This window comes from Myotis nattereri (assembly GCF_964212035.1).
Source record: "Myotis nattereri genome assembly, chromosome: 3".
Taxonomy (NCBI): Eukaryota; Metazoa; Chordata; class Mammalia; order Chiroptera; family Vespertilionidae; genus Myotis; species Myotis nattereri.
The window spans coordinates 65,999,554-66,023,740 of record NC_138077.1 but is presented as its reverse complement, the minus strand read 5'-3'; the positions used below and the strand labels follow the sequence as shown (position 1 = coordinate 66,023,740).

The following is a 24,187-nucleotide window of genomic DNA, read 5'->3' as shown; positions in this document are numbered from 1 at the left end:
CTGTGGGTGATAGAAGGCGGCGCCCGAATCCCCACCCAACGGGCCCTGCTCTGAGTGTGATGGGGTAGAGCCATAACCTCCCCATTGGCCCTGCCCTGAGTGTGACAGTGGCGGCGCCCCAACCCCCTGATCAGCCCTGCTCTATGGGTGATAGAGGGCGGCGCCAAAACCCCCTGCTCTGTGTGTGACAGGGGGTGGTTCCCCAACTCCCCTATCGGCCCTACTCTGTGAGTGACAGGGGGGAGCTCCTCAACCCACTGATGGACCCAGCTCTGTGCATGACAGGGGGTGGCGCCGCAACCCCTGTGATTGGCCCTGCTCTGTGCATGACACGGTACGGAGCCCCAACCCCCCTGATGGGCCCTGCTCTGTGCGTGACAGGGGGTAGCGCCGCAACCTCCCCATTGACCCTGCCTTGAGTGTGACGGGGGCGGTGCCCCAACCCCCCAATCAGCACTACCCTGAGCGTGACTGAGGGTGGCATCGCAACTTCCCAATCTGCCCTGCTCTGTGCATGACAGGGGAAGGCGCCCCAACTCCCCAATCAGCCCTGCTCTGAGCCCGACCAGGGGCTGCACCCAGGGATTGGGCCTGCCCTCTGCCACCCGGGAGCAGGCCTAAGCCAGCAGGTCGTTATCCCCCGAGGGGTCCCAGACTGCGAGAGGGCACAGGCCGGGCTGAGGGATCCCCCCCTTCCCCCCTGAGTGCACAAATTTTTGTGCACCGGGCCTCTAGTTTCATATAATAAGGGTTTGGTGGTGATTGAATCCTTTAGTTTTTTCTTGTCTGGGAAGCTCTTTATATGGCCTTTAATTCTAAATGACAGCTTTGTGGGTGATCTCAGTTGTAGGTCCTTGATTTTCATCACTTTGAATATTTCTTGCCAAACACTTCTGGCCTGCAAATTTTCTGTTAATAAGTCAGCTGACAGTCTTATGGGAGATCCCTTGTAGGTAACGAACTGCTTTTCTCTTGCTGCTTTTATCAATCTCTCTTTGTCTTTAACCTTTGGCATTTGAAGTATGCTGTGTCTTGGTGTGAGCCTATGTGGGTTCATCTTGTTTGGGATTCTCTGCACTTCCTGGATATATACGTGTATTTCCTTTATCAGGTTAGGGAAGTTTTCTGAAATTTTTTAAAATAGGTTTTCAAATTTCTTGTGCTCTCTCTTCACCCTCTGGCATCCCCATGATGTGAATGTTAGTATGCTTAAAGTTGTCTTAAAGGCTCCAATTACAATCCTATTTGGGGGTTCTTTTTAATTTTTGCTGTTCTAGTTGGGTATTTTTTGCATCCTTATATTCCAAATTGATGTTTGGTTTCTCAGCTTCATCTACTTTACTATTAATTCCCTGTAAATTATTCTTCATTTCAGTTAGTGTACCCAAATTGGAAAGGAGGAAAGAAAACTATTATTCACAGATGACATGATATTTATATAAAAAAACCCCTAAAGATTCCACCAAAAAACTGCTATAGTTAATCAATGAATTTGGCAAAGTAGCAGGATACAAACTTAACATCCAGAAATCAATGGCATTTCCATACACCAATAATGAACTCCGAGAAAGAGAAAATAAAAAAAAAAATCCCATTTACTATTGCAAAAAAAAAAAAACCAAAAAAAAATTAAGATACTTAAGAGATAAACCAAGATGGTAAGAGAATTGTACTCAGAAAACTATAGGACACTAAAAAAGGTACTAAAGGAATATACAAACAAGTGGAAATATACCGTGTTCATGGATTAGAAGAATTAACATCATTAAAATGTCCATACCACCCAAAGCAATCTATAAATGCAATGCAATCCCTGTTAAAAAATCAAGAGCATATTTCACAGATCTAGAGTAACTATTCAAAAAATTTATACAGAACCAAAAAAAGACCCCAAATAGCCTCAGAAATCTTGAAAGAGAGCAAAGTTGGAGGGATCACAATATCAGATATCAAACTATTCTAGAAAAGCCATTATAATCAAAACAGCCTGGTACCGACACAAGAACAAGCACATAGAGCAATGGGACACACCAAAGATCCCAGAAATTGACCCACACCACTATGGTCAAGTAATATTGACAAAAGAGGTAAGAGAACACACTAGAGCAAAGACAGTCTCTTCAATAAATGGTCCTGAAGCCCTGGCTGGTTTGGCTCAGTGGATAGAGCGTTGACCTACGGACTGAAGGATCTCAGGTTCGATTCTGGTAAAGGGCACATGCCCAGAGTTGCGGGCTTGATCCCCAAACAGGGGGCAAGCAGGAGGCAGCCGATCAATGATTCTCTCTCATCATTGATGTTACCATCTCTCTCTCCCTTCCTCTCTGAAATCAATAATACATATTTTAAAAATAGGAGAGAACCAAGATGGCGGCATAGGTTAATGCCAGAGTTTGCTGCCTTGAACAACTACTTCAAAAGTGAAACTAAACGACGGAACGGACATCACCCAGAACCACTGGAACGCTGGCTGAGTGGAAGTCCTACAACTAGGAGGAAAGAGAAACGCATACGGACACTCAGAGGAGGCACAGTGCTGAAGTCAAATTCTGAGGTGCGGAGTGCGTGGAGCGGGCTGGCAGCGGGGGGCGCGGTTGGCGTTTTCAATCGGGAGGGAGTCGCAGACTCTGAGCTCCAGATACAGGCGAGTCTTTAGGGACCCAGACTCAAACGGGAGAAGCGGGACTGTCTGGCTTCAGTCAGAGCGAGTGCAGCTTTCTCTCTGAGGTTTGCAGCGGTTGCTGGGACTTAGAGAGGCAGAGCCCCTGGGGACAGGACTGAGAGCCGCCATAACTGCTCTCTCCGGCCCACCCTGTTGATCCTGTGCGACCCGCCCCGCCCAAGCCCTGCACAGAGGCATTTGCCAGATAGCCTCAGGCAAAGGCTAGATTAGCACCTCCCTAGAGGACAGAAGTTCTCTCACTGCAGACACTGCTGATTCTCACAGCCACTTGGCCTGGAGGTCAAACCCTCCCTGGTATTAGCTACAACAATCAAGGCTTAACTACAAGACTGCGCACAAAGACCACTAGGGGGTGCACCAAGAAAGCATAACAAAATGCGGAGACAAAGAAACAGGACAAAATTGTCAATGGAAGATATAGAGTTCAGAACCACACTTTTAAGGTCTCTCAAGAACTGTTTAGAAGCCGCCGATAAACTTAATGAGGTCTACAAGAAAACTAATGAGACCCTCGATGTTATATTGGGGAACCAACTAGAAATTAAGCATACACTGACTGAAATAAAGAATATTATACAGACTCCCGACAGCAGAACAGAGGAGCACAAGAATCAAGTCAATGATTTGAAATGCGAGGAAGCAAAAAACACCCAACCGGAAAAGCAAAATGAAAAAAGAATCCAAAAATGCGAGGATAGTGTAAGGAGCCTCTGGGACAGCTTCAAGCGTACCAACATCAGAATTATAGGGGTGCCAGAAGATGAGAGAGAGCAAGATATTGAAAACCTATTTGAAGAAATAATGACAGAAAACTTCCCTCACCTGGTGAAAGAAATGGACTTACAGGTCCAAGAAGCGCGGAGAACCCCAAACAAAAGGAATCCAAAGAGGACCACACCAAGACACATCATAATTAAAATGCCAAGAGCAAAAGACAAAGAGAGAATCTTAAAAACAGCAAGAGAAAGAAACTCAGTTACCTACAAGGGAATACCCATACGACTGTCAACTGATTTCTCAACAGAAACTTTGCAGGCCAGAAGGGAGTGGCAAGAAATATTCAAAGTGATGAACACCAAGAACCTACAACCAAGATTACTTTATCCAGCAAAGCTATCATTCAGAATTGAAGGTCAGATAAAGAGCTTCACAGATAAGGAAAAGCTAAAGGAGTTCATCACCACCAAACCAGGATTATATGAAATGCTGAAAGGTATCCTTTAAGAAGAGGAAGAGGAAGAAAAAGGTAAAGATACAAATTATGAACAACAAATATGCATCTATCAACAAGTGAATCTAAGAATCAAGTGAATAAATAATCTGATGAACAGAATGAACTGGTGATTATAATAGAATCAGGGACATAGAAAGGGAATGGACTGACTATTCTTGGGGGGGAAAGGGGTGTGGGAGATGTGGGAAGAGACTGGACAAAAATCGTGCACCTATGGATGAGGACAGTGGGTGGGGAGTGAGGGCGTAGGGTGGGGCGGGAACTTGGAGGAGGGGAGTTATGGGGGAAAAAAAGAGGAACAAATGTAATAATCTGAACAATAAAGATTTAATTAAAAACAAAATAATAATAAATGGTGTGGAAAAATTGTACAGGTATACGCAAAATGAAAATAGACCATCAATTTACACCATACCCAATAAACTCAAAATGGATAAAAGACTTAAGTGTAAAATGTGAAACCATAAGAATTCTAGGAGAAAACATAGGCAATAATATCTCAGACATCTCATTTACTGGTAGTAGTATTTTTGCAAATGCATCTCCTAGGCCATGGTCGGCAAACTGCGGCTCGCGAGCCACATGAGGCTCTTTGACCCCTTGAATGTGGCTCTTCCTAAGCCTTAGGAGTACCCTAGTTTAGTTAAGTTAATAACAATGTACCTACCTATATAGCTTAAGTGTAAAAAATTTGGCTCTCAAAAGAAATTTCAATCGTACTGTTGATATTTGGCTCTGTTGACTAATGAGTTTGCCGACCACTGTCCTAGGGCAAGGGAAACAAACAAATGGGAGTACATCAAACTAAAAAGCTTGCACTGCAAAAGAAACCACCAACAAAATGAAAAGGAACCCACTGTGTGGGAGAACATCATCACCTGACACCTGCCAGAAGGGCTATCATCAACAAAACAACTAACAAATGCTGGTGAGGATGTGGTGAAAAGGGAACCCTAGTGCACTGCTGGTGACAATGCAGACTGATGCAGCCACTGTGGAAAACAGTATGAAGGTTCCTCAAAAATTTAAAAATGGAACTGCCTTTTAAGCCAGTGATCCTACTTCTGGGAATAAATCCCAAGAATCCCAAAACACCAATCAGAAAGAATACATGCACCCCTACATTAATAGCAGCATTATTTACAACTAGAGGACCGGTGCACAAAAATTTGTGCACTCGGGGGGAAGGGGGGGGACCCTGAGCCTGGCCTGTGCCCTCTTGCAGTCTGGGACCCTTGTTACACATCTCTTTATACATTGCTTTGTGAATATGTCTGTGTAGTTTCACAACCTGCTTTGTATTTTCACTCAGTGGTACATAGTAGACTTAGCTGTAGATACCCTTCCTCATGTGTTGTAACATTTTACTGGTTATATAGTACTAGAGGCCCGGTGCACAAAAATTTGTGCACTCGGGGGGGAGGGGGGTCCTTCAGCCCGGCCTGTGCCCTCTTGCAGTCTGGGACCCCTCGGAAGATAACGACCTGCTGGCTTAGGCCTGCTCCCGGGTGGCAGAGGGCAGGCCCAACCCCTAGGTGCAGCCCCTGGTCGGGCTCAGAGCAGGGCCGATTGGGGAGTTGGGGCGCCGCCCCGTCACACTCAAGCCAGGGTCGATGGGGAGGTTGTGGCGCCACCCTGTCACACACAGAGCAGGGCCCATCAGGGGGTTGAGGAGCTCCCCCCTGATACTCACAGGGTAGGGCCGAGAGGGGAGTTGGGGCACCGCCCCTGTCACACAGAGCAGGGTGGAACAGGGGGGGTTGGGGCGCCACCACTGTCACACTCAGGGCAGGGCTGAGGGGGAGTTTATGGCTCTACCCTGTCACCCACAGAGTAGGGCCCGTGGGGGGGAGGGATGCGGGGTTGGGGCGCCGCCCTCTATCACCCACAGAGCAGGGCCGATGGGGAGGTTATGGCTCTACCCTGTCACACACAGAGCAGGGCCCGTAAGGGGGTGGGGGGGTTTGGGTGCCACACCGTCACACACAGAGCCGCAGGGCGATCAGGGGGTTGGGCAGCTCCCCTGTATCAGGCACAGAGCAGGGCTGATCAGGCGGTTGGGGCGCCTTACCCTGTCACGAAAAGAGCAGGGCGGATAGGGAGGTTGTGGCCCTGCCCCCTGTCACACACAGAGCCGCAGGGCGATCAGGGCGTTTGGGCGCTCCCCTCTGTCATGCTGATCCTGGTGCTGGGAGGCCTCTCGGCTCCGCTGATCCTGTTGCTGGGAGGCCTCGCAAGCTCCACTGATTCCGGTGCTGGGAGGCATATTACCCTTTTACTATATACGATAGAGGCCTGGTGCATGGGTGGGGCTGGCTGGTTTGCCCTGAAGGGTGTCCTGGATCAGGGTGGGGGTCCCCACTGGGGTGCCTGGCCAGCCTGGGTGAGGGGATGATGGCTGTTTGCAGCTGGTCACACACCCTTCAGGGTGGGGGTCCCCACTGGGGTGCCTGGCCAGTCTGGGTGAGGGGCTGAGGGCTGAAGCTCCCAACTGCTCCTTTTTTTCTTTTTATTCTGGGCCAGCTTTAGCTCTGGCTCCAGCTCTAAGGCCTCTGCTGCTGAAAGCAGGTATCTGGTTTGTTTGGGTTCTATAATCGAAACAATGTATAACTCCAGTTCTGAGATCCCGGCTTGCCGAAAGCAGGTTTGTGGGGTTTTGTTTAGCTTCTATATTTGTTATAATGTTTCAAACTGCAGGCTCAGAGGCCGGCAAGGCAGGCGGGGAACGTTGGTTTCCTCCCTCACTGAAGCAAGCAAGCCTCATGTTAGTTTCAAGCTGCCTGGCTGCCGGCCGCCATCTTGGCTGGCAGTTAATTTGCATATTTGCTGATTAGCCAATGGGAAGGGTACGTACGCTAATTACCATGTTTGTCTTTTATTAGATAGGATAGCCAACACCTGGAAACAGCTCAAGTACCCATCAGTAGATGAGTGGATTAAATAGGTATGGTACATTTACAAAATGGAATACCGAGCAGCTGCAAAAAATAAGGATCTCTTACCATTTACCATAGCGTGGAAGGAACTGGAAATTATTATACTAAGCAAAATAAGCCAGTTAGAGAAAGACAAATATCACATGATGTCACTTATACTAGTATGTGGAGTCTAATGAACAAAATAAACTCAGGAACAAAACAGGTCCAGCAGTATGGATGCATGGAATAGACTGACAGACCTTAGAGGGGAAGGGGTGTATAGAGGGAATGGGAAGAGATTAACCAAAGAACAAATATAAATATATGCATAGCGCACAGACACAGGCAATAATAGTGTGTAGAAGGCCTGGAGTGGGGTGGGGTGGGGGCTGGTAACGTGGGAGAAAGGGACAAAAAATTGGATATATCTGTAATACTGTCAACAATAAAAAAATGAATGCAGCACTGACTGGTTTGGCTCAGTGGCTAGAGTGTCGGCCTGCGGACTGAAGGGTCCTGGGTTCGATTTCAGTCAAGGGCATGTACCTTGGTTGCAGGCAGGTCCCCAGTGGGGGGTGTGCAGGAGGCAGCTGATCAATGTTTCTCTCCCATTGATGTTTCTAACTCTGTATCCCTCTTCCTTCCTCTCTGTAAAAAATCAATAAAATATTTTTAAAAAATAAAATCAATGCAAAAAAGATGTATGCCATTCTAATAGGTGTGCAGTGATATTTCATTGTGGTTTTAATTTGTATGTTTCTCAATAACAAAATTTTTCACATATTTTCATGTACAGCAGAACTTTAGTTCTCAAACTTAGTTCATTCTGGAAGGCTGAGAAGCAATTTGTTAAAAAACTGAACCATTTTTCCCATTAGAAATAATATAAATGGAGATCACGCGGGGCGGTCATGTGACTCCAGCATGGCGGTGTTTGCAGATTTGGACCTGCGAGCGGGTTCGGACCTAAAGGCGCTGCGCGGGCTCGTGGAAAACGCCGCTCACCGAAATTGAAAAACCAGTTGCTATTTCAGAACTCTTCACAACTTTGCCAATTGTACAGGGAAAATCAAGACCAATAAAAATTTTAACTAGACTGACGATTATTGTTTCGGATCCATCTCACTGCAATGTTTTGAGAGCAACTTCTTCGAGGGTCCGGCTCTATGATATTGTTGCAGTTTTCCCAAAGACAGAAAAACTTTTTCATGTTGCTTGTACACATCTAGATGTGGATTTAGTCTGCATAACTGTAACAGAGAAACTACCATTTTACTTCAAAAGACCCCCTATTAATGTGGCAATTGACCGAGGTGTGGGCTTTGAACTTGTCTACAGCCCAGCCATCAAAGACTCCACAATGAGAAGGTACACAATTTCCAATGCCCTCAATTTGATGCAAGTCTGCAAAGGAAAGAATGTAATTATATCTAGTGCTGCAGAAAGGCCTTTAGAAATAAGAGGTCCATATGATGTGGCAAACTTAGGGCTGCTGTTTGGACTCTCTGAAAGTGATGCCAAGGCTGCAGTGTCTACCAACTGCCGAGCAGCGCTTCTCCATGGAGAAACTAGGAAAACTGCTTTTGGAATTATTTCCACCGTGAAGAAACCTCGGTCATCGGAAGGAAATGATGATTCTCTTCCAGCTTCCAAAAAAGCCAAGTGTGAGGACTGAAAAGATTTCCCAGGCTCTGTTGACACTCCCGTCTTCCCTTTCATAGTCCACCAGCCACAACAGAAATCAAACCTCTGCACGATTTGCTGTTTTCACATGGAGCTAGAAATCGGTAGTCTCTAAAAACGATTTTATATTCAGGCGTTCAAACTAACAGAAGAAACCGGGTGAAGCACTTAAGACTGAGCTAAATGAATTTTGAGATAGTGTAAGAGAAAACAGAGTCTAGCTTATATTCTTGGTGTAATTGATAAAAATGGCAGGTATAATTAAATTAGATGTTTCGATATTTCAAGAGACTCTTTTGTTCATTTAAAAACTCATGCTTTTCTGCTTTATTTGATTTACATTTTTTAACCTTACTACTCAAAAAGTGGTTAGTTTTATGGACTATTAAAATTTATATTAAGGGAAAAAAAAAAAAAGAAATAATATAAATGAAATTAACCTCTTTGAGACCCCAAACTTTTTCCTATTTTGACCTTCCTTATATACAGTACATGTCCGATGTACTGATTAATCTATAAATAAACTCTTAAAAAAAGAACATCAAATGTAAGTGAAAATAAAAGGAAATATACAGTAAATAATGAAAATTTATATACACTGGAACTTACTGTACCTTTAATGTTGATAGCTACTGATGACAGAGTATGGAGAGGAGGGATGCAGAGATTATTGTTTGGAAGGTGAGTCCCTTTCCATGAATATGTCAGGTAGCTATTTTGGGGTTGTCTCTTTGCTCCACTAGAACTTGCTTCTGGCTCATTGGGCCTCTGTCTCACTGAAAATCTATGCAGTGATGTTTGTTTTAACATGTGCCTGAAGTAAAACATTGCATTGTCATTGAACAAGTTTATTGCAGTTTGCTACTTCTTTGTCACGGTGATATTTCTTCCCATTTCTTTGATTAGTGAAGCAGGAATATCTCCTCTTTCTTCCTCCTCCTTCTCTTTCTCTGAAAGCTCATCAGCTGCCCTTGGTTACTGCTTCCTCGGAAGGTCTTGGAGTTCCTCTGCGGTCAGCTCAGTATTGTGTTCTCCACCAAGTCCTCCACATTATCATCGTCTATCTCCCAGCCCAGGGACCTGCCCAGAGACACAGTAACTTCCACAACTGACAAAGGCCACAATTCCTTCCAGACTAATTGCATGGTCCTGGAAGACAATCCCTCACCCTGCTTTGTTTATGAGCTCAAGCAAATGAGGACATATTAAAATGTTCTTCCAGAACTCCGAGGGTTAAATTAGTTTCAGAGATCACCTCAAACCACGTCTAAAACAGTGCCTTTGTGTAAAGTTTCTTAAAATTAGAAATGACCTGCTGGTCCATGGCCTGGATGAAAACTGTGTTAGGTGACAAGAACCTAGCAGTAAAGAAGCTGTAATCCTCTACCAACTCGGCCTTCAAATCAAGGGTGAGCAGGAGCATTCTCCATTACAAGTGCCTTTAGTATCAACTGTTTTTCCGAGAGGTATTTCTCCACACGTGGGGAAAACACTTCATGAATTAACTCCATAAAAAGTTGCCTGGCCTAACCAGTGTTGCTCAGTGGTTGATTGTTGACCTATGAACCATAGTTTGATTCCGGTCAGGGCACATGTCCAGGTTGTGGGCTGGATCCCTGGAGTGGGGCATGCAGGAGGCAGCCAATCAATGATTCTCTCTCATCATTGATGTAACTCTCTCTTCTCTGAAATCGATAAAAATACTTTTTTTCTTTTTTCAAAATTGCCTGGTTACCCAAGCTTTGCTATAAGCCCTCCATATCGCAACTCGTTTTTCATGACATTACTTTCCTTGAAGACTCGTGAATTTTCAGAATGATATACGAGTAGAGCCTTTAACTTATAAGTCCCCACTTGCATTCCCAAGCAACAATAACGTCAGCCTGCCTTTCACTGGCAGTGACTTCTCTTCCTGTGAGATAGCTACCCATTGGCATTTTCGTCCAGAAGAAGCATGCCTCATCACAATTGAACACTTGTTGGGGAACAAATCCCTCAGCCTGTTATGTATTCCATGTGATTTTTTTTGCAACATGTCTTTCATGCAGCATAATTTTTTGACTTTCATCCATGTTATACTATGTCAACAATTGAATAGTATTCCATTATATGACTATGGCACATTTTTTAAACCTATTTACCACCTGATGGGCATTTTAACTCTATTTACTCTGTGGCTATCTACACTAATAAAAGAAAGATGCAAATTGACCATACCTTTGAGATGCCCACCAGCCAATCAGGAGTATGCAAATTGACCCAACAAAGATGGCGGGTTAATTTGCATACGCAGGCGCCCATCGGGGTGGGACACTTGCATCATCGCCATGGTAAGGATGCAGGCATTCAGCACTCCAGTTGCTCTGGGCCTCAGGGCAGTGTGGGAAGGTGGAACGGTGGCTCCAGGCCAGAGCAAAGGCGGTGCCGGCAGCCAGGGGAAGGAAGGCCCATCCTTGCACGAATCTTTGTGCATCGGGCCTCTAGTCTATAATAATAAAAGTGTAGTATGCTAATGAGACCGGACATCCATCCGGATGAAGCCGGGGCTAAAAGGGAAGCCCGGTCCCAGAGGGAAGCCGGTGCCGGTAGCCGGGGGAAGGAAGGCCTACTCTTGCACAAATTTCATGCATCGGGCCTCTAGTTATAAATAATGCTATTAGTATTACATATAAGTCTGTGTGTGGACTTATGTTTTAATTTTTCTGGTAGATACCTATAATAGGCTGTGTTGGGTTGTGGCAAATATGCTTAACTTTTAAAAGAAACTGCCAAAAGTAGGCAGAATAATGGCCCCCTAGGAATGTCCATATTCTAATCCCAGAAATCTTTAATATTTCACAAGGAAAATGGACTTTACAGATGTAATTAAGAACCTGAGATGGGAAGATTAATCACAGAGGCCCTTAAGAGTCAGAGTAGATGTAATAACAGAAGCAGATATGAGAGCTGAAGATGCTATGCTATTCGTTTGGAAGATGAAGGGATGTAGGTGGCCCACTGAAGCTGAAAAGGCAAGAAAACACATTCTTATCTAAAGCCTCTAGAACATCGGTTCTCAACCTGTGGGTCGCGAACCCTTTGGGAGTCGAACAACCCTTTCACAGGGGTCGCCTAAGACCATCGGAAAACACATATATTATTACATATTGTTTTTGTGATTAATCACTATGCTTTATGTTCATTTTGTAATAATGAAAATACATCCTGCATATCAGATATTTACATTACGATTCAAAACAGTAGCAAAATTACAGTTATGAAGTAGCAACGAAAATAATTTTATGGTTGGGGGTCACCACAACATGAGGAACTGTATTAAAGGGTCGCGGCATTAGGAAGGTTGAGAACCACTGCTCTAGAAGAAACACAATCCTGTTGTATTAATTTCCTAGAGCTGCCTTAAAAAAATTAACACAAAAGTGGCTTGAAAAACAAATTTTATTCTCTCAAAGTTCTGGAGGCTAGAAATTCAAAATCAGGATGTCAGCAGAACTATACTCTCATGCTATCTCACAGTCAGGGCTCTTATGTTCCGGAGTAGAATCCTTCCTTGCCTCTGCCAGCTTCTAGTTGTCTTAGATATTTCTTGGCTTATGGCAGCACAACTCTAGTGTCTGCCTCTATCTTCACATGGGCTTCTGCGGGTGTGTGCCTTTATAAGGACACTAATCATTAGATTTAGGGTCGCCCCAATTGAGTGTGCCTCATTTTTTTTTAAGACAAGTTTACTATTTTTTTAAAAAATTGGTTTGAGAAAACAAAGGAGAGAGGAAGAGGGTGGGGGACAGAAACATTGACTTGCTGTCCCACTTACTTATGCATTCATTGGCTGATTCCGGTGTCTGCCCTAACTGGGGATTGACTGACAATCTTGGCGTATATCAGGACAATGGTCTAAGCAACAGAGCTACTTGGACAGGGCGAATATGAACTCATCTTAATTACACCTGTAAAGACCCTATTTCTAGAGATCACATACTGAGATTCCAGGAGTTTGGGGAAGATACTATTCAAACATCACTAAACATCCCAACACCTTTATTTTAGCCTAGTGAAGCCCATTTCAGAGTTCTGTCTTAAGAACTAAGGTAACAGATGTGTGTTTTTTAAACCATTAAGTTTGTAGTAATTTGTTACAGCAGTAATGGAAAATTAAAACGTTGCTAAACTGTTTTCCAAAGCACCTGCACCATTTACATTTCCACCTGTAATGTATTAGGATTCCAGTTTCTGCACATCCCTGCCAACTTTTTTTTACTTTGTTTATAGCCATTCTAAGTGATGTAAAGTCATCTCATTAGATTTGCATTTCTCTAGTGACTAATGATACTGAGTATTTTTCTGTATGGTTATTTGCCATTTATACATTTTACCTGGTGAAATGTCTATTTAAATCTTTTGTCCATGGTCTAGGCCTGTAAATAAACTTGTAAGTTTTACAATAATTCATAAGAATTCTCATTTTTAAATTAGACTGCTTATCTTATTGAGTTGTAAGAGTTCTATATATATATATATATATATATATATATATGAATGAAAAATTGGAACCACTCTCTATCATCTTCACAAATGTAACTCTAAAACTATAACTCAAACTATTCTAAAACTAAATTTAGAACTATTCTAAAGTAAGCTTTTTGTGTGTTGTTTTGAAAGGAGAAGGAACTGTCAGATTAAGGGAACATGAGACAATTTGCCAATGTTATCTCTGATAAGGGTTTAATTTCCAAAATTTATAGGGAAGTCATACAACTTAACAAAAGGAAAATAAACAATCCAATCAAAATACGGTCCAAGGACCTAAATAGACACTTTTCCAAAGAGGACATACAGAAAGTCAAGAGACATATGAAAACATGCTCAAAGTCACTAATTATCTGAGAGGTGCAAATCAAAACAACAATGAGGTACCATCTCACACCTGACAGAATGGCTATCATCAACAAATCAACAAATGGTAAGTGCTGGAGAGGATGCAGAGAAAAAGGAACCCTCCTGCACTGCTGGTGGGAATGCAGACTGGTGCAGCCACGGTGGAAAACAGTAAAGTGTTTCCTCAAAAAAAATAAAAAATGGAATTGCCATTTGACCCAGTAATCCCACTTCCAGGAATATATCCCAAGAAACCAGAAACAGAAACCAGAATCAGAAAGGATATACGCACCCCTATGTTCATTGCAGCACAATTTACAATAGCTAAGATTTGGAAACAGCCCAAGTGCACATCAGCAGATGAGTGGATTAGAAAACTGTGGTACATCTACACAATGGAATACTATGCTGCTGTAAAAAAGAAGGAATTCTTACCATTTGCAACAGCATGGATGGACCTGGAGTGCATTTATGCTAAGCGAAATAAGCCAGTTAGAGAAAGATATATGATTTCACTCATTTGTGGAATATACAAAAATAGAACCAGAGCCACAGAAGCACTGAACAGACTGTCCAACCTATGAGGGAAGGCAGGGGGTGAGGGGGTAAGAAATCAACCAAAAGATTTATATGCATGCATATGAGCATAACCAATGGACATAAACAGCACGGGGGTGAGGGTATGTGCTAGGGGGTGGGGACGGCTGGGGAGAGGTCAATGGGGGGGGGGAGGGAAGGAGACTTATGTAATACTTTAAAAAATAAAGAATTAAAATAAAATGAAATGAAAGAGAACATGAGACAGCCGATGTGGTCAGTGGTTGAGCACTGACCCATGAATCAAGAGTTCACCAGTTTGATTACCAGTTAGGGCACAATGCCTGGGGTTTAGGGCTCGAACCATGATAGGGAACGTGCAGGAGGCAACCGCTCAAGGATGTTCCTCTCTCATCCATGTTTCTATCTCTCTATCCCTTTCCTTTCCTCTTTCTGAAAATCAATAAAAACGTATTTTTTTTAAAAGAGAGATCATGGGTGGGGGCTTGCCCGTGGTGGGAATGGCTTCGGGGAGAGGGGTAATTGGGGGAAAAGGAGACATATGTAAAACTTGAGAGAGAGAGAGAGAGAGAGAGAGAGAGAGAGAGAGAGAGAGAAAGAGAGAGAGAGAGAGGGAGAGATCATGGGACATTTCAGCTAAATGCAATGTGTGGACCTTTTTGGATTCTGCTTTGAACAAACCTATCTTTAAAAGACTTTTATAGGACTTATGAGAAAAAACAAATATAGATTGGGTATACTGCAATAAAGTGAGTCACATACATTTTTGGTTTCCTAGTGCATTTAAAAGCTATGTTTCCACTGTAAGTAGTCCAGTAAGAGTACAATAGCATTATGTCTTTTAAAAAATATATAGCTTAATTTAAAAGTACTACTAAAAATGCAAACCATCATCACAGCCTACAGTGAGTTGAGACATGATTTTTGCTGGTGGAGCGTTTTGCCTTGATGTTGATGGCTGCTCACTGATCAGGATGGGGGTTGCTAAAGGCTGGGGTTGCCGTGGCAATATCTTAAAAGAAGACAATGAAGTTTGCTTCATTGAATGACTTTTCCTTTCACTATTTCTTTGTAAAATGCAATGCTGTACCGTATGATAGCATTTTACACATAGTACTTCTTTCAAAACCAGAGTCAGAACCTACAGACTGAAGGGTCCCAGGTTCGATTCCGGTCAAGGGCATGTACCTCTCAAACCCTGCAGCTGCTTTCTCAACTGAGTTTATGTAATATTCTAAATCCTATGTTGTCATTTCAACAATCTTCACAGCATCTTAATCAGAAGTAGATTCCATCTCAAGAAACCACTTTCTTTGCTCAATCATAAGAAGCAATTCCTCTTCTAATTCTAGTTCTCTTGCTATTTCCACATCTGCAGTTACTTCCTCTACTGAAATCTGAGTCCCTCCAAGTCATTCATGAGGGTTGGAATGAACTTCTCCCTAACTCCTGTTAACACTGATTTATTTTACCTCTTCCCACGAATCACAAATGTTCTTAATGGTATCTAGAATGGTGACTCTTTTCCAGAAGATTTTCAATTTACTTTGCCCAAATATATCAGAGGCATCACTATTTATGGCAGCTATAGCCTTACAAAATGTATTTCTTAAATAGTAAGAATCAATGTTCAAATTACTCCTTGATCCATGGGCTGCAGAATGGGTATTGTGTTAGCAGGCATAAAAACATTAACCTTGTACATGTCTAGCAGAGTTCTTGGATGATCAGGTGCATTGCCAATGAGTAATATTTAAAAACATCTTTGTCTGAGCAGATCTCAACAGTGGGCTTAAAATATACTCAGTAAGCCATGTTGCAAACAGATGTGCTGTCATCCAGGTTTTATTGTTCTATTTTTAGAGCATAAAGAGAATAGATTTAGTATAATTCTTAAGGGTCCTCAGATTTTCAGAATGGTAAATGAGCACTGGCATCAACTTAAAAGTCACCTAACAAGAGAGTCAGTCATTTGAAGCCAGGCATTGACTTCTCTCTAGCTATTAAGTGGTGGATGGTATCTTCTTCCAATATAAGACTGTTTCATCTATAATGAAAATCTGTTTATAGTGTAGCCACCTTCATTAATTATCTTAACTAGATCTGGATAATTTGCTGCTTCACTTTGCACTTTCATGTTATAGAGATGGCTTCTTTTCTTGAATTGCATGAACCAACATCTGCTAGCTTCAATCTTTCCTTCTGCAGCTTCCTCACCTCTCTCAGCCTTCAAACAATTGAAGAGAGTTAGTGCCTTGCTTTGGATTAGGCTTTAGCTTAAGAAAATGTTGTAGCCGGTTTGATTTTTAACCCAGACGACTAAAATTTCCCCGTATCAGCAATCGGGCTGTTTTACATACTTACTATTCATGTGTTCAGTAGAGTAGCACTTTTAAATTTTCTAAAAGTTTTCCTTTGCATTCAACTATCTGTCTAAATGGTGCAAGAGGCCTAACTTTTGTCCTTTCTCAGCTTTTGATATGTCTTTCTTACTAAGCTTAATCATTTCCAGCTTTTGATTTAGAGTGAGAGACATGTAATCCTCCTGTCACTCAAACACTTAGAGGTGCTTGTAGGTTTTTTAACTGGCCTAATTTCAATATCATTGTGTCTCAAGGAATAGGGAGGCTGGACAAGAGGGAGAGAGGCAGAGAAGGGGTTGGCCAATCAGTGGAGCAGTCAGAGTATGCATAACAATTAAGTATGCCATCTTATAGTGGTGTGGTTCTGGGCACCCCAAAATAATTATAATAGTAACATAAAAAGATCACTGATCACAGATCACCATAACAAATAAAACAATGAAAAAATTTGAAATAGTGCAAGAATTATCAAAATGTGACACAGAGATACAAAGTGAGCAAGTGTATTGGAAAGATGGTGCCAATGGACTTGTTCAACCAGGGTTACCATAAACCTTCACTTTGTAAAAATGCAGTATCTGGCCCTAACCGGTTTGGCTCAGTGGATAGGGCATGTACCTTGGTTGCGGGCACATCCCCAGTGCAAGGTGTGCAGGAGGCAGCTGATCGATGTTTCTCTCTCATTGATGTTTCTAACTCTCTATCCCTCTCCCTTTCTCTCTGTAAAAAAAAATCAATAAAATATATTTAAAAAATACAGTATCTGTGAAGCACAATAAAACCAGGCATGCCCGCATATCAAGGATTTCCTTTGAAGCACTCCAGCAAAAAGGGAAACAGAAACAAGTGGGTCAGGCAAAGATCAAATAACAACAAGGGAATTCTACTTACTAGAATTAGATGCATGAGGGCTTACTGCACAATTTACTTTTGTACATGTTTGAAAATTTTCATAACAAAAAACAAAACAAGCAAATATTACATAAGGCAGGCACTACAAGCTGGAGTATTTTATGTTAACTTTTACAGCAACTTTGTCTAAGAAATAAAGATGTTACTTTTGATATGAAAACTCATGGTAGAAAATACTTGAAGCCTTATTTATTCTTTACTATTTGAAAAAAAGGAGGTGACAACTTCAAACCTTTAATAAACCACATCTTCTCAATTTCTAGCTGTATCAAATTCTCAGTTTATACAAGAGAAGGTGAATGAGAGCTGGATGACAATGAGCCTTCCATTCTGGTACAGACCTCCCCTTCTAAATTCAGCAGTCTCAGGATAGCCTGTCATAGTGTGAATAATTACATGTCCTGAATTTTAAATGATACCTAATGTTGGAAGCAAAGTGGGTGTTCAGTAGATAAACAAATTAGATACTAGAAGCAAGCAGTGCACCTAGACTTTTTACATTAATTTAGTAAGAATTCCCTTTTGAGAATTGTTTCCTGGAATATGAAAAATGCATAATGGCCCTAGCTGGTCTGGCTCAGTGGCTAGCATCAGCCTGTGGACTGAAGGGTCCCGGGTTTGGTTCCGGTCAAGGGCACATGCCCGGGTTGTGGTCTCGATCCCCAATAGGGGGTGTATACGAGGCAGCCAATCAATTATTCTCTCTCATAACTCATGTTGCTATCTCTCCCTCTCCCTTCCTCTCTGAAATAAAAATGTATTTTTTAAAAATGCATAATGTACACCCTCTGATTATGGGAAAAGATCACATTACCAAGAAATGTCCATAGTGAGAATAATATTTAAACACAGAATTACCAAACGTAACACTTATATTTTAGGGGTAAAAAGAATGAGAGCCCATAAAGATGTTTGAGAAATAATTTTCACAAGAGTAGGGAAAATATCTGGAGAAGCAGTGTCACAAAATCCAGGAATGGATTCCAAACTATATACCAGAATCACCTTGCCAGTTACAAATTCAGATTCCCCCATTTCACCTTAAAATATTTATTTTTGTAATTAAGCTTATTATGTTAACCATACAAAATTAGCATCCACCTAAATTAATAAACTTCTCACTGCATGTGTGTAAATTTCTAAATTAAAGTGGGCAGAGAAGTAGAATACGTCAATAAATAAATAATGCTATATTAGAATGGATTTCACATAAAATGTTAATCATTTCCCCTATAATATAGGATGTTTTACTATAGCTATGTGTATGACCTAGCTAGTGTTGAGGAGCTGTGCCTCAAATTCAAAACGGTCCAACTCAAAACTTAAGTTAATCACAGCATTGACTGCTTACTTCAGAAAAAGATCTCAATATAATTTAATAATGTAGACTATTTTAATTTGCCAGCTTAAGATCTCTACTCTGTAGGTAACCCCTTAATTCTTGGCCTAAAAGTTAAATCAGCCATGTGGTTTAAAAAAAAAAAATTAAGTTGGTTGCTAATATTTAAATTACTTTACACAAGCTTACATTTTTTGTTTTAATTTATTTTTATTGATTTCAGAGAGAGAGGGAGAGAAAGAGATTCATCAATGATATTATTGATTAGCTGCCTCTTGCATGCCCCCCTACTGGGCATGTGCCCTGACCAGGAATCAAACCGTGACCTCCTGGTTTATAGGTCAATGCTCAACCACTAAACCATACCGGTGGGCACAAAGCTTACATTTCTTCTCTTGCTTTACTCATTTACTTTATCTGTTCTGTCCTAGGTTCCTATTGCCACTGGAGCTTACAACCGTAACTATAAAAACCTGAGGACAGTAGTTATTAAAGACACAAAATGATTCTCTTAGCTCAAGTAAATTCATGACATGCTATTTTTTTCTTGTTTTTCAAATTCATAACAAACCCCAATGCATCTTCATACCAAAGTTTTTAGACTAAGGACCTAAAAGGGGAGACAGACTGATATAACAGAAGTGCCCATAGAAATGTGTACTAAGCACTGGCCAGTGTGGCTCAGTTGGTTGGAGTGTCATCTCATGCATCAAAGGATCTCAGGTTTGATTCCATTAGGACAAATGCCTGGGTTTCAGGTTCAATCCTCGGCCAGAGTGCATATGGCAGGCAACTGATCATTGTTTCTCTCTCCTTCTCTCTATACTCAATAAAAACATATCCTCAGGTGAGGATAAAAAAAAAAGTGTAGCAAGTCCTTTGATCTGGGAAAACATAGCTACTTGCCTTTTACTTTCTAGAACCCATTAGATATTATTTTGTGCCAGCACCACAAGATCAGTCTATTATTCAGTCAAATATGAGCTTAGAAAATGGTAGTAGGAAACCTTTAGTCTTGGCTTATAAAAGACCAGTGTGATAAAATGAGATAATGCATGTTAAGTATTTAGCATACCAACATCAGATAATAAGCTCTTAAATGTTTAGCTTTTATTAAAGGTAATCTTAATTATGTCCATAATTGTAAGAACAAAATTCAGTGGCAATATTCTGCAAGGCCACAAGATGGAGACATGACTACACGAAAGTGGGTCCTTTTCTACAAATTCTGACTTTTAAAGTCACATAGCAAAAAGAGAAAATGAAGTACAGAGAAAGCTGTTAAAGCCTGTTTATATTTTAGATGCTCAATTGTAACAACCAAAAATGCCTCCAGACACTACCCAGATTTCTGGGGTGGGCAGGAGGTGTAATCCTGGTAGAGAGTCACTATTCTAGATAGGTTTAGCAGGTATCAAAAAAGTGGTGATGGGTGGATCAGCTCTCCAAGCTGTGTGACTCCAAGTATCATGTGTATAAAAACAGTAATTATTTAGCTGGGTACTGGAAGTGCTAAACACACAGGAACACAATCTACTCAAGGCTATAATCTAAAAAGAATCCCTATATTCAATTAGGTGAGCTCCTTCCCAGCTCTGGCTTTTTCCTTACGACTACCTAAATGTTGATATTTTTATACTTTGAAATCTCTGAATCCAAACATATATTTCTAATTTCTTACTAGTTAGTTATCGCTATAGGAATATCAAATTCAACACATTGAAAACTGAATGCATCATTCTCTATAGCAGTGGTTTCTCAACCTTCCTAATGCCGCGACCCTTTAATACAGTTCCTCATGTTGTGGTGACCCCCAATCATAAAATTATTTTCGTTGCTACTTCATAACTGTAATTTTGCTACTGTTATGTAATGTAAATATCTAATATGCAGGATGTATTTTCATTGTTACAAATTGAACGTAATTAAAGCATAGTGATTAATCACAAAAACAATATGTAATTATATATGTGTTTTCCAATGGTCTTAGGCGACCCCTGTGAAAGGGTTGTTCGACTCCCAAAGGGTTCGTGACCCACAGGTTGAGAACCGCTGCTCTACAGGAAATTAAAACATCTACCTTTATTTGCTATCTTCATTAATAGCCCCCCCACTCATAAAATACAGAAATGGAGTTTTAGATGTAGTCTTATGTCCTATTTTACTCCCTATTAATTCTGCTTCCCAAATATCTTCATAACCTTTTCCTATAGTTTTTTGGCAGTGTGGTTCAGGCCATCATTTGAATCCAAAACCTCTAGCCTAATGAAAGGAAATAAGATTAGAGGAAAGGAGACAAAGCCATCATAAGCAGTCAGAATAATATAAAATACAAATCCAATCATTTTACTTCTCTGCTTAAACATTTTCAATAGCTATGGCCCTGGCAGAGTAGCTCAATTGGTTAGAGCAGTGGTCAGCAAACTGCGGCTCGCGAGCCACATGCGGCTCTTTGGCCCCTTGAGTGTGGCCACGAAGTCTCAATTGCACTGTACGTGTGTGCCCGCACATGGTATTTTGTGGCAGAGTCACACTCAAGGGGCCGCAGTTTGCTGACCACTGGGTTAGAGCATTGTCCCAGTACACCAAGATTGCAGGGATCTGGTTAGGGCATACACAAGAACCAACCAATGGGTGAATAGATCAGTGGAACAACAAATCAATGTCTGTCTGCTCTCTCTAAAAATCAATTAAAAATTTTTTTCAACAGTTACGCATAACCTAACAAATAAGATTCAAATAATACTACATATAAAACTTTTTATCACCTAGTTGTGGCTACTGGCCTAGTCTTCCCTTCCTCCCTCATTGTATTTTTGGCCATAAAAAGTATTCAAAAATCCCAGAGTCCATCTCTTTCCTTCTTGGCTCACCTCTGTTTCTATGCTAAACAGTGGAGGACATGTTAATAGCTATAAAAAATAAAAATAAAAGTGCCATTGGGGGGAATTAAGTCTCAAGACACAAGAGCAAAATAAAGATAACAATTCCAATATGATTCCAAAGTTCTGTTTCTTAGTGTCACAGAAAGTTAGAGATGACAGAGATTAGGGATGGCAAACATGGGACATACATTCCACAGAAGTCAATGGTAGATATTAATCAATGACATCACCTTTTTTTTGGTAATCTAAGCACTTTTAAAAGCTATTGACTTATTAAACACTGATTAAGATACTACCAACAGATTAGAACTATCACATGAAATAGAATATTTAGCCATTTTTGGTCACATTCAAGCTACTCTCTTTAAAGATAAAGGAACCAAGGCCTGGGTCAAAAAATTACTAATGACCCCACTGTGAACTATCATTAGTGATTAGCGCCACACTAAACTACAAAACATGGTTGCTTTATAATCAATGCTTTTTGGATTATAGTAAATTTCCTTTTTGAAGATAATGGAAGCTACAAATAATAAACTACCCAGACTAGAGAGGGGAAAATCCAAATATATCATTTTTGTTCAGTTATTTTTTAAAAAATGTTTTAAATTGATTTTTTTTTTTTTGAGAGAAAGGGAAAGGAAGAGAGAGAAAAACATGGATGAAAAACATCAATCAGCTGCCTCCTGCACGCCCCCTACTGGAGATGGAACCCAGAACCCGAAACCCAGGCTTGTGCTCTGATCAGGAATCCAACCAGCAATTTCCTGGTGTACCCGCACCTCTTGGTGCACAGGATGACGCTCCAACCGACTGAGCCACACTGGCCAGGGCTTCAAATATATCTTTAAAGATACTTTTGTTTTCTGGAAAGAGAAATAAAAAATGTTTAAAATGCTCCTAAGTAAAAAAATATTTTCCTCACTTATCATAGCTTAAACAAGTTACACCTGTAAAAAAAATTTTTTCTGATGTGTCATAAACTGGCATCACTGTGACAATATTTACTAATTTGAATGTTTCAACCGATTTCCTAAAGAACATTATCTGTTTTGTAATCTGATGTAAAAAAGTAATCAATATCCCAATTAAAAACCTGGTAAGTTATACAAGTAACAGGTAAGTCACAAAGATAAGAAATGGTCAGTCAGTACAAGTGGGAAATGTCCAACTTAACTAGAAAAACATACACACCATTTATCACTTAGTCAGCAAAGCAAAACTATAGTTAAAGATTTATGTGCACCAGTGGGGTCCCTTGGCCTGGCCTGCGGGATCGGGCTGAAACCGGCTCTCTGACATTCCCCCAGGGGTCCCGGATTGTGAGAGGGCGCAGGCCAGACTGAGGGACCCCACCGGTGCACTATTGGGGCCAGGGAGGGATGCAGGAGGTTGGCCAGCTGGGGAGGGATCACAGGAGGGCTCCAGGGCATCTCCGGCCTGTCTTGCTCAGTCCCGATTGGCCGGACCCCAGCAGCAAGCTAACCTACTGGTTGGAGCATCTGCCCCCTGGTGGTGGGTGCATGTCATAGTGACTGGTCGGCCGGCTGACTGCCCCCTGGTGGTCAGTACATATCATAGTGAGCGGTTGAGCAGCTTTAGCATATCATTAGCATATTACGCTTTGATTTGTTGAACAGACTGGATGGCACTTAGCATATTAGACTTTTATTATATAGGATATCCTCAAAACCAACTTGTAAAGAAACTATTAGTAAAAAAGTAACTGTTATTTCTATCATTTTACAAATGCTCAATGTATGACACTCATCCCAGATAAGGGTATTTTATACCATTCCATGGCTGAAATGGCAGCCACAATGTCTTCCTCCACTTCCTTAAAGTTTTTCCAAGTGCCCCTCAACTTCTCCATCAGCTCTTGGAGAAGAGAAGGGAATGCTTATGCATTGCTGGTAGTATAAACTGCCATTATCTTTCTGAAGTTAACTTGGCAACAAATATCAGAAATTTTAAAATGCCAGTACCTTCTGATCCAAAAAATTCATTTCTAGGGAATTATCCAAAAGAAATAATTAAGGATGTGTGTCAAGTAGTTTTTTAAAAAAGTACTCACTTCAGCACTTTTGAGGACTAACAACTGAGAAGACTTTGGACTTGGAAAACAGGGTTGTTCCTCCACCCCACATCCCCAATATCAGCTTCAGCAATGACAGAGGCAGAACATAGGTTGTACTAGATCCACAAAGGTAAATATATACTTCCATTATCCCTTTCCCATCCGCCAGGCCTCTACTAGAAATATAATGAGTCACATATGTAATTTATAATTTACTAATATCTACATTAACAAACCAAAAAGACACAGGTGAAATCATTTAAACGAGTAATCAAAATAACAACTATTAATGATTATTTTACTTTTTCTTAAGTCTTTTTTATACCAAGTCTTAAAATCCAGTGAATATTACATTTCTAGCACAACTCAATTCACACATTTTCATTGGAAAGATCTGATCTGTATTTATATTTCATAAAATTTACAGTAGATCCACATATACAAGTTGTTTCAATACTTAAAAATTGCCCCAGCCAGTTTGGCTCAGTGGATAGAGCGTCGGCCTGCAGACTGAAGGATCCCAGGTTCAATTCTGGCCAAGGGCACATGCCCAGGTTGCGGGCTCAATCCCCGGTGGGAGGTCATGCAGGAGGCAGTCAATCAATGATTCTCTCTCATCATTGATGTTTTTATCTCTCTACCTCTTCCTTCCTCTCTGAA

The 24,187-nt window shown here is 41.3% G+C and overlaps 2 protein-coding genes across 3 annotated transcripts in view; one reads left to right on the top strand and one right to left on the bottom strand.

The window, feature by feature from the left end:
* The window catches only part of NAA50 (N-alpha-acetyltransferase 50, NatE catalytic subunit), a 48,791-nt gene that overhangs the window by 18,641 nt on the left and 5,963 nt on the right, over window positions 1–24,187 (bottom strand). The gene's annotated exons all lie outside the window — the stretch shown is intronic.
* Window positions 7,760–8,916, top strand: LOC308517117 (ribonuclease P protein subunit p30-like; the record flags this gene model as incomplete). The annotated part of the gene is given in 2 exon segments (XM_081088178.1): window positions 7,760–7,839; window positions 7,841–8,916. Coding segments are annotated over 2 exon segments (750 nt in total). The 3' UTR covers window positions 8,511–8,916.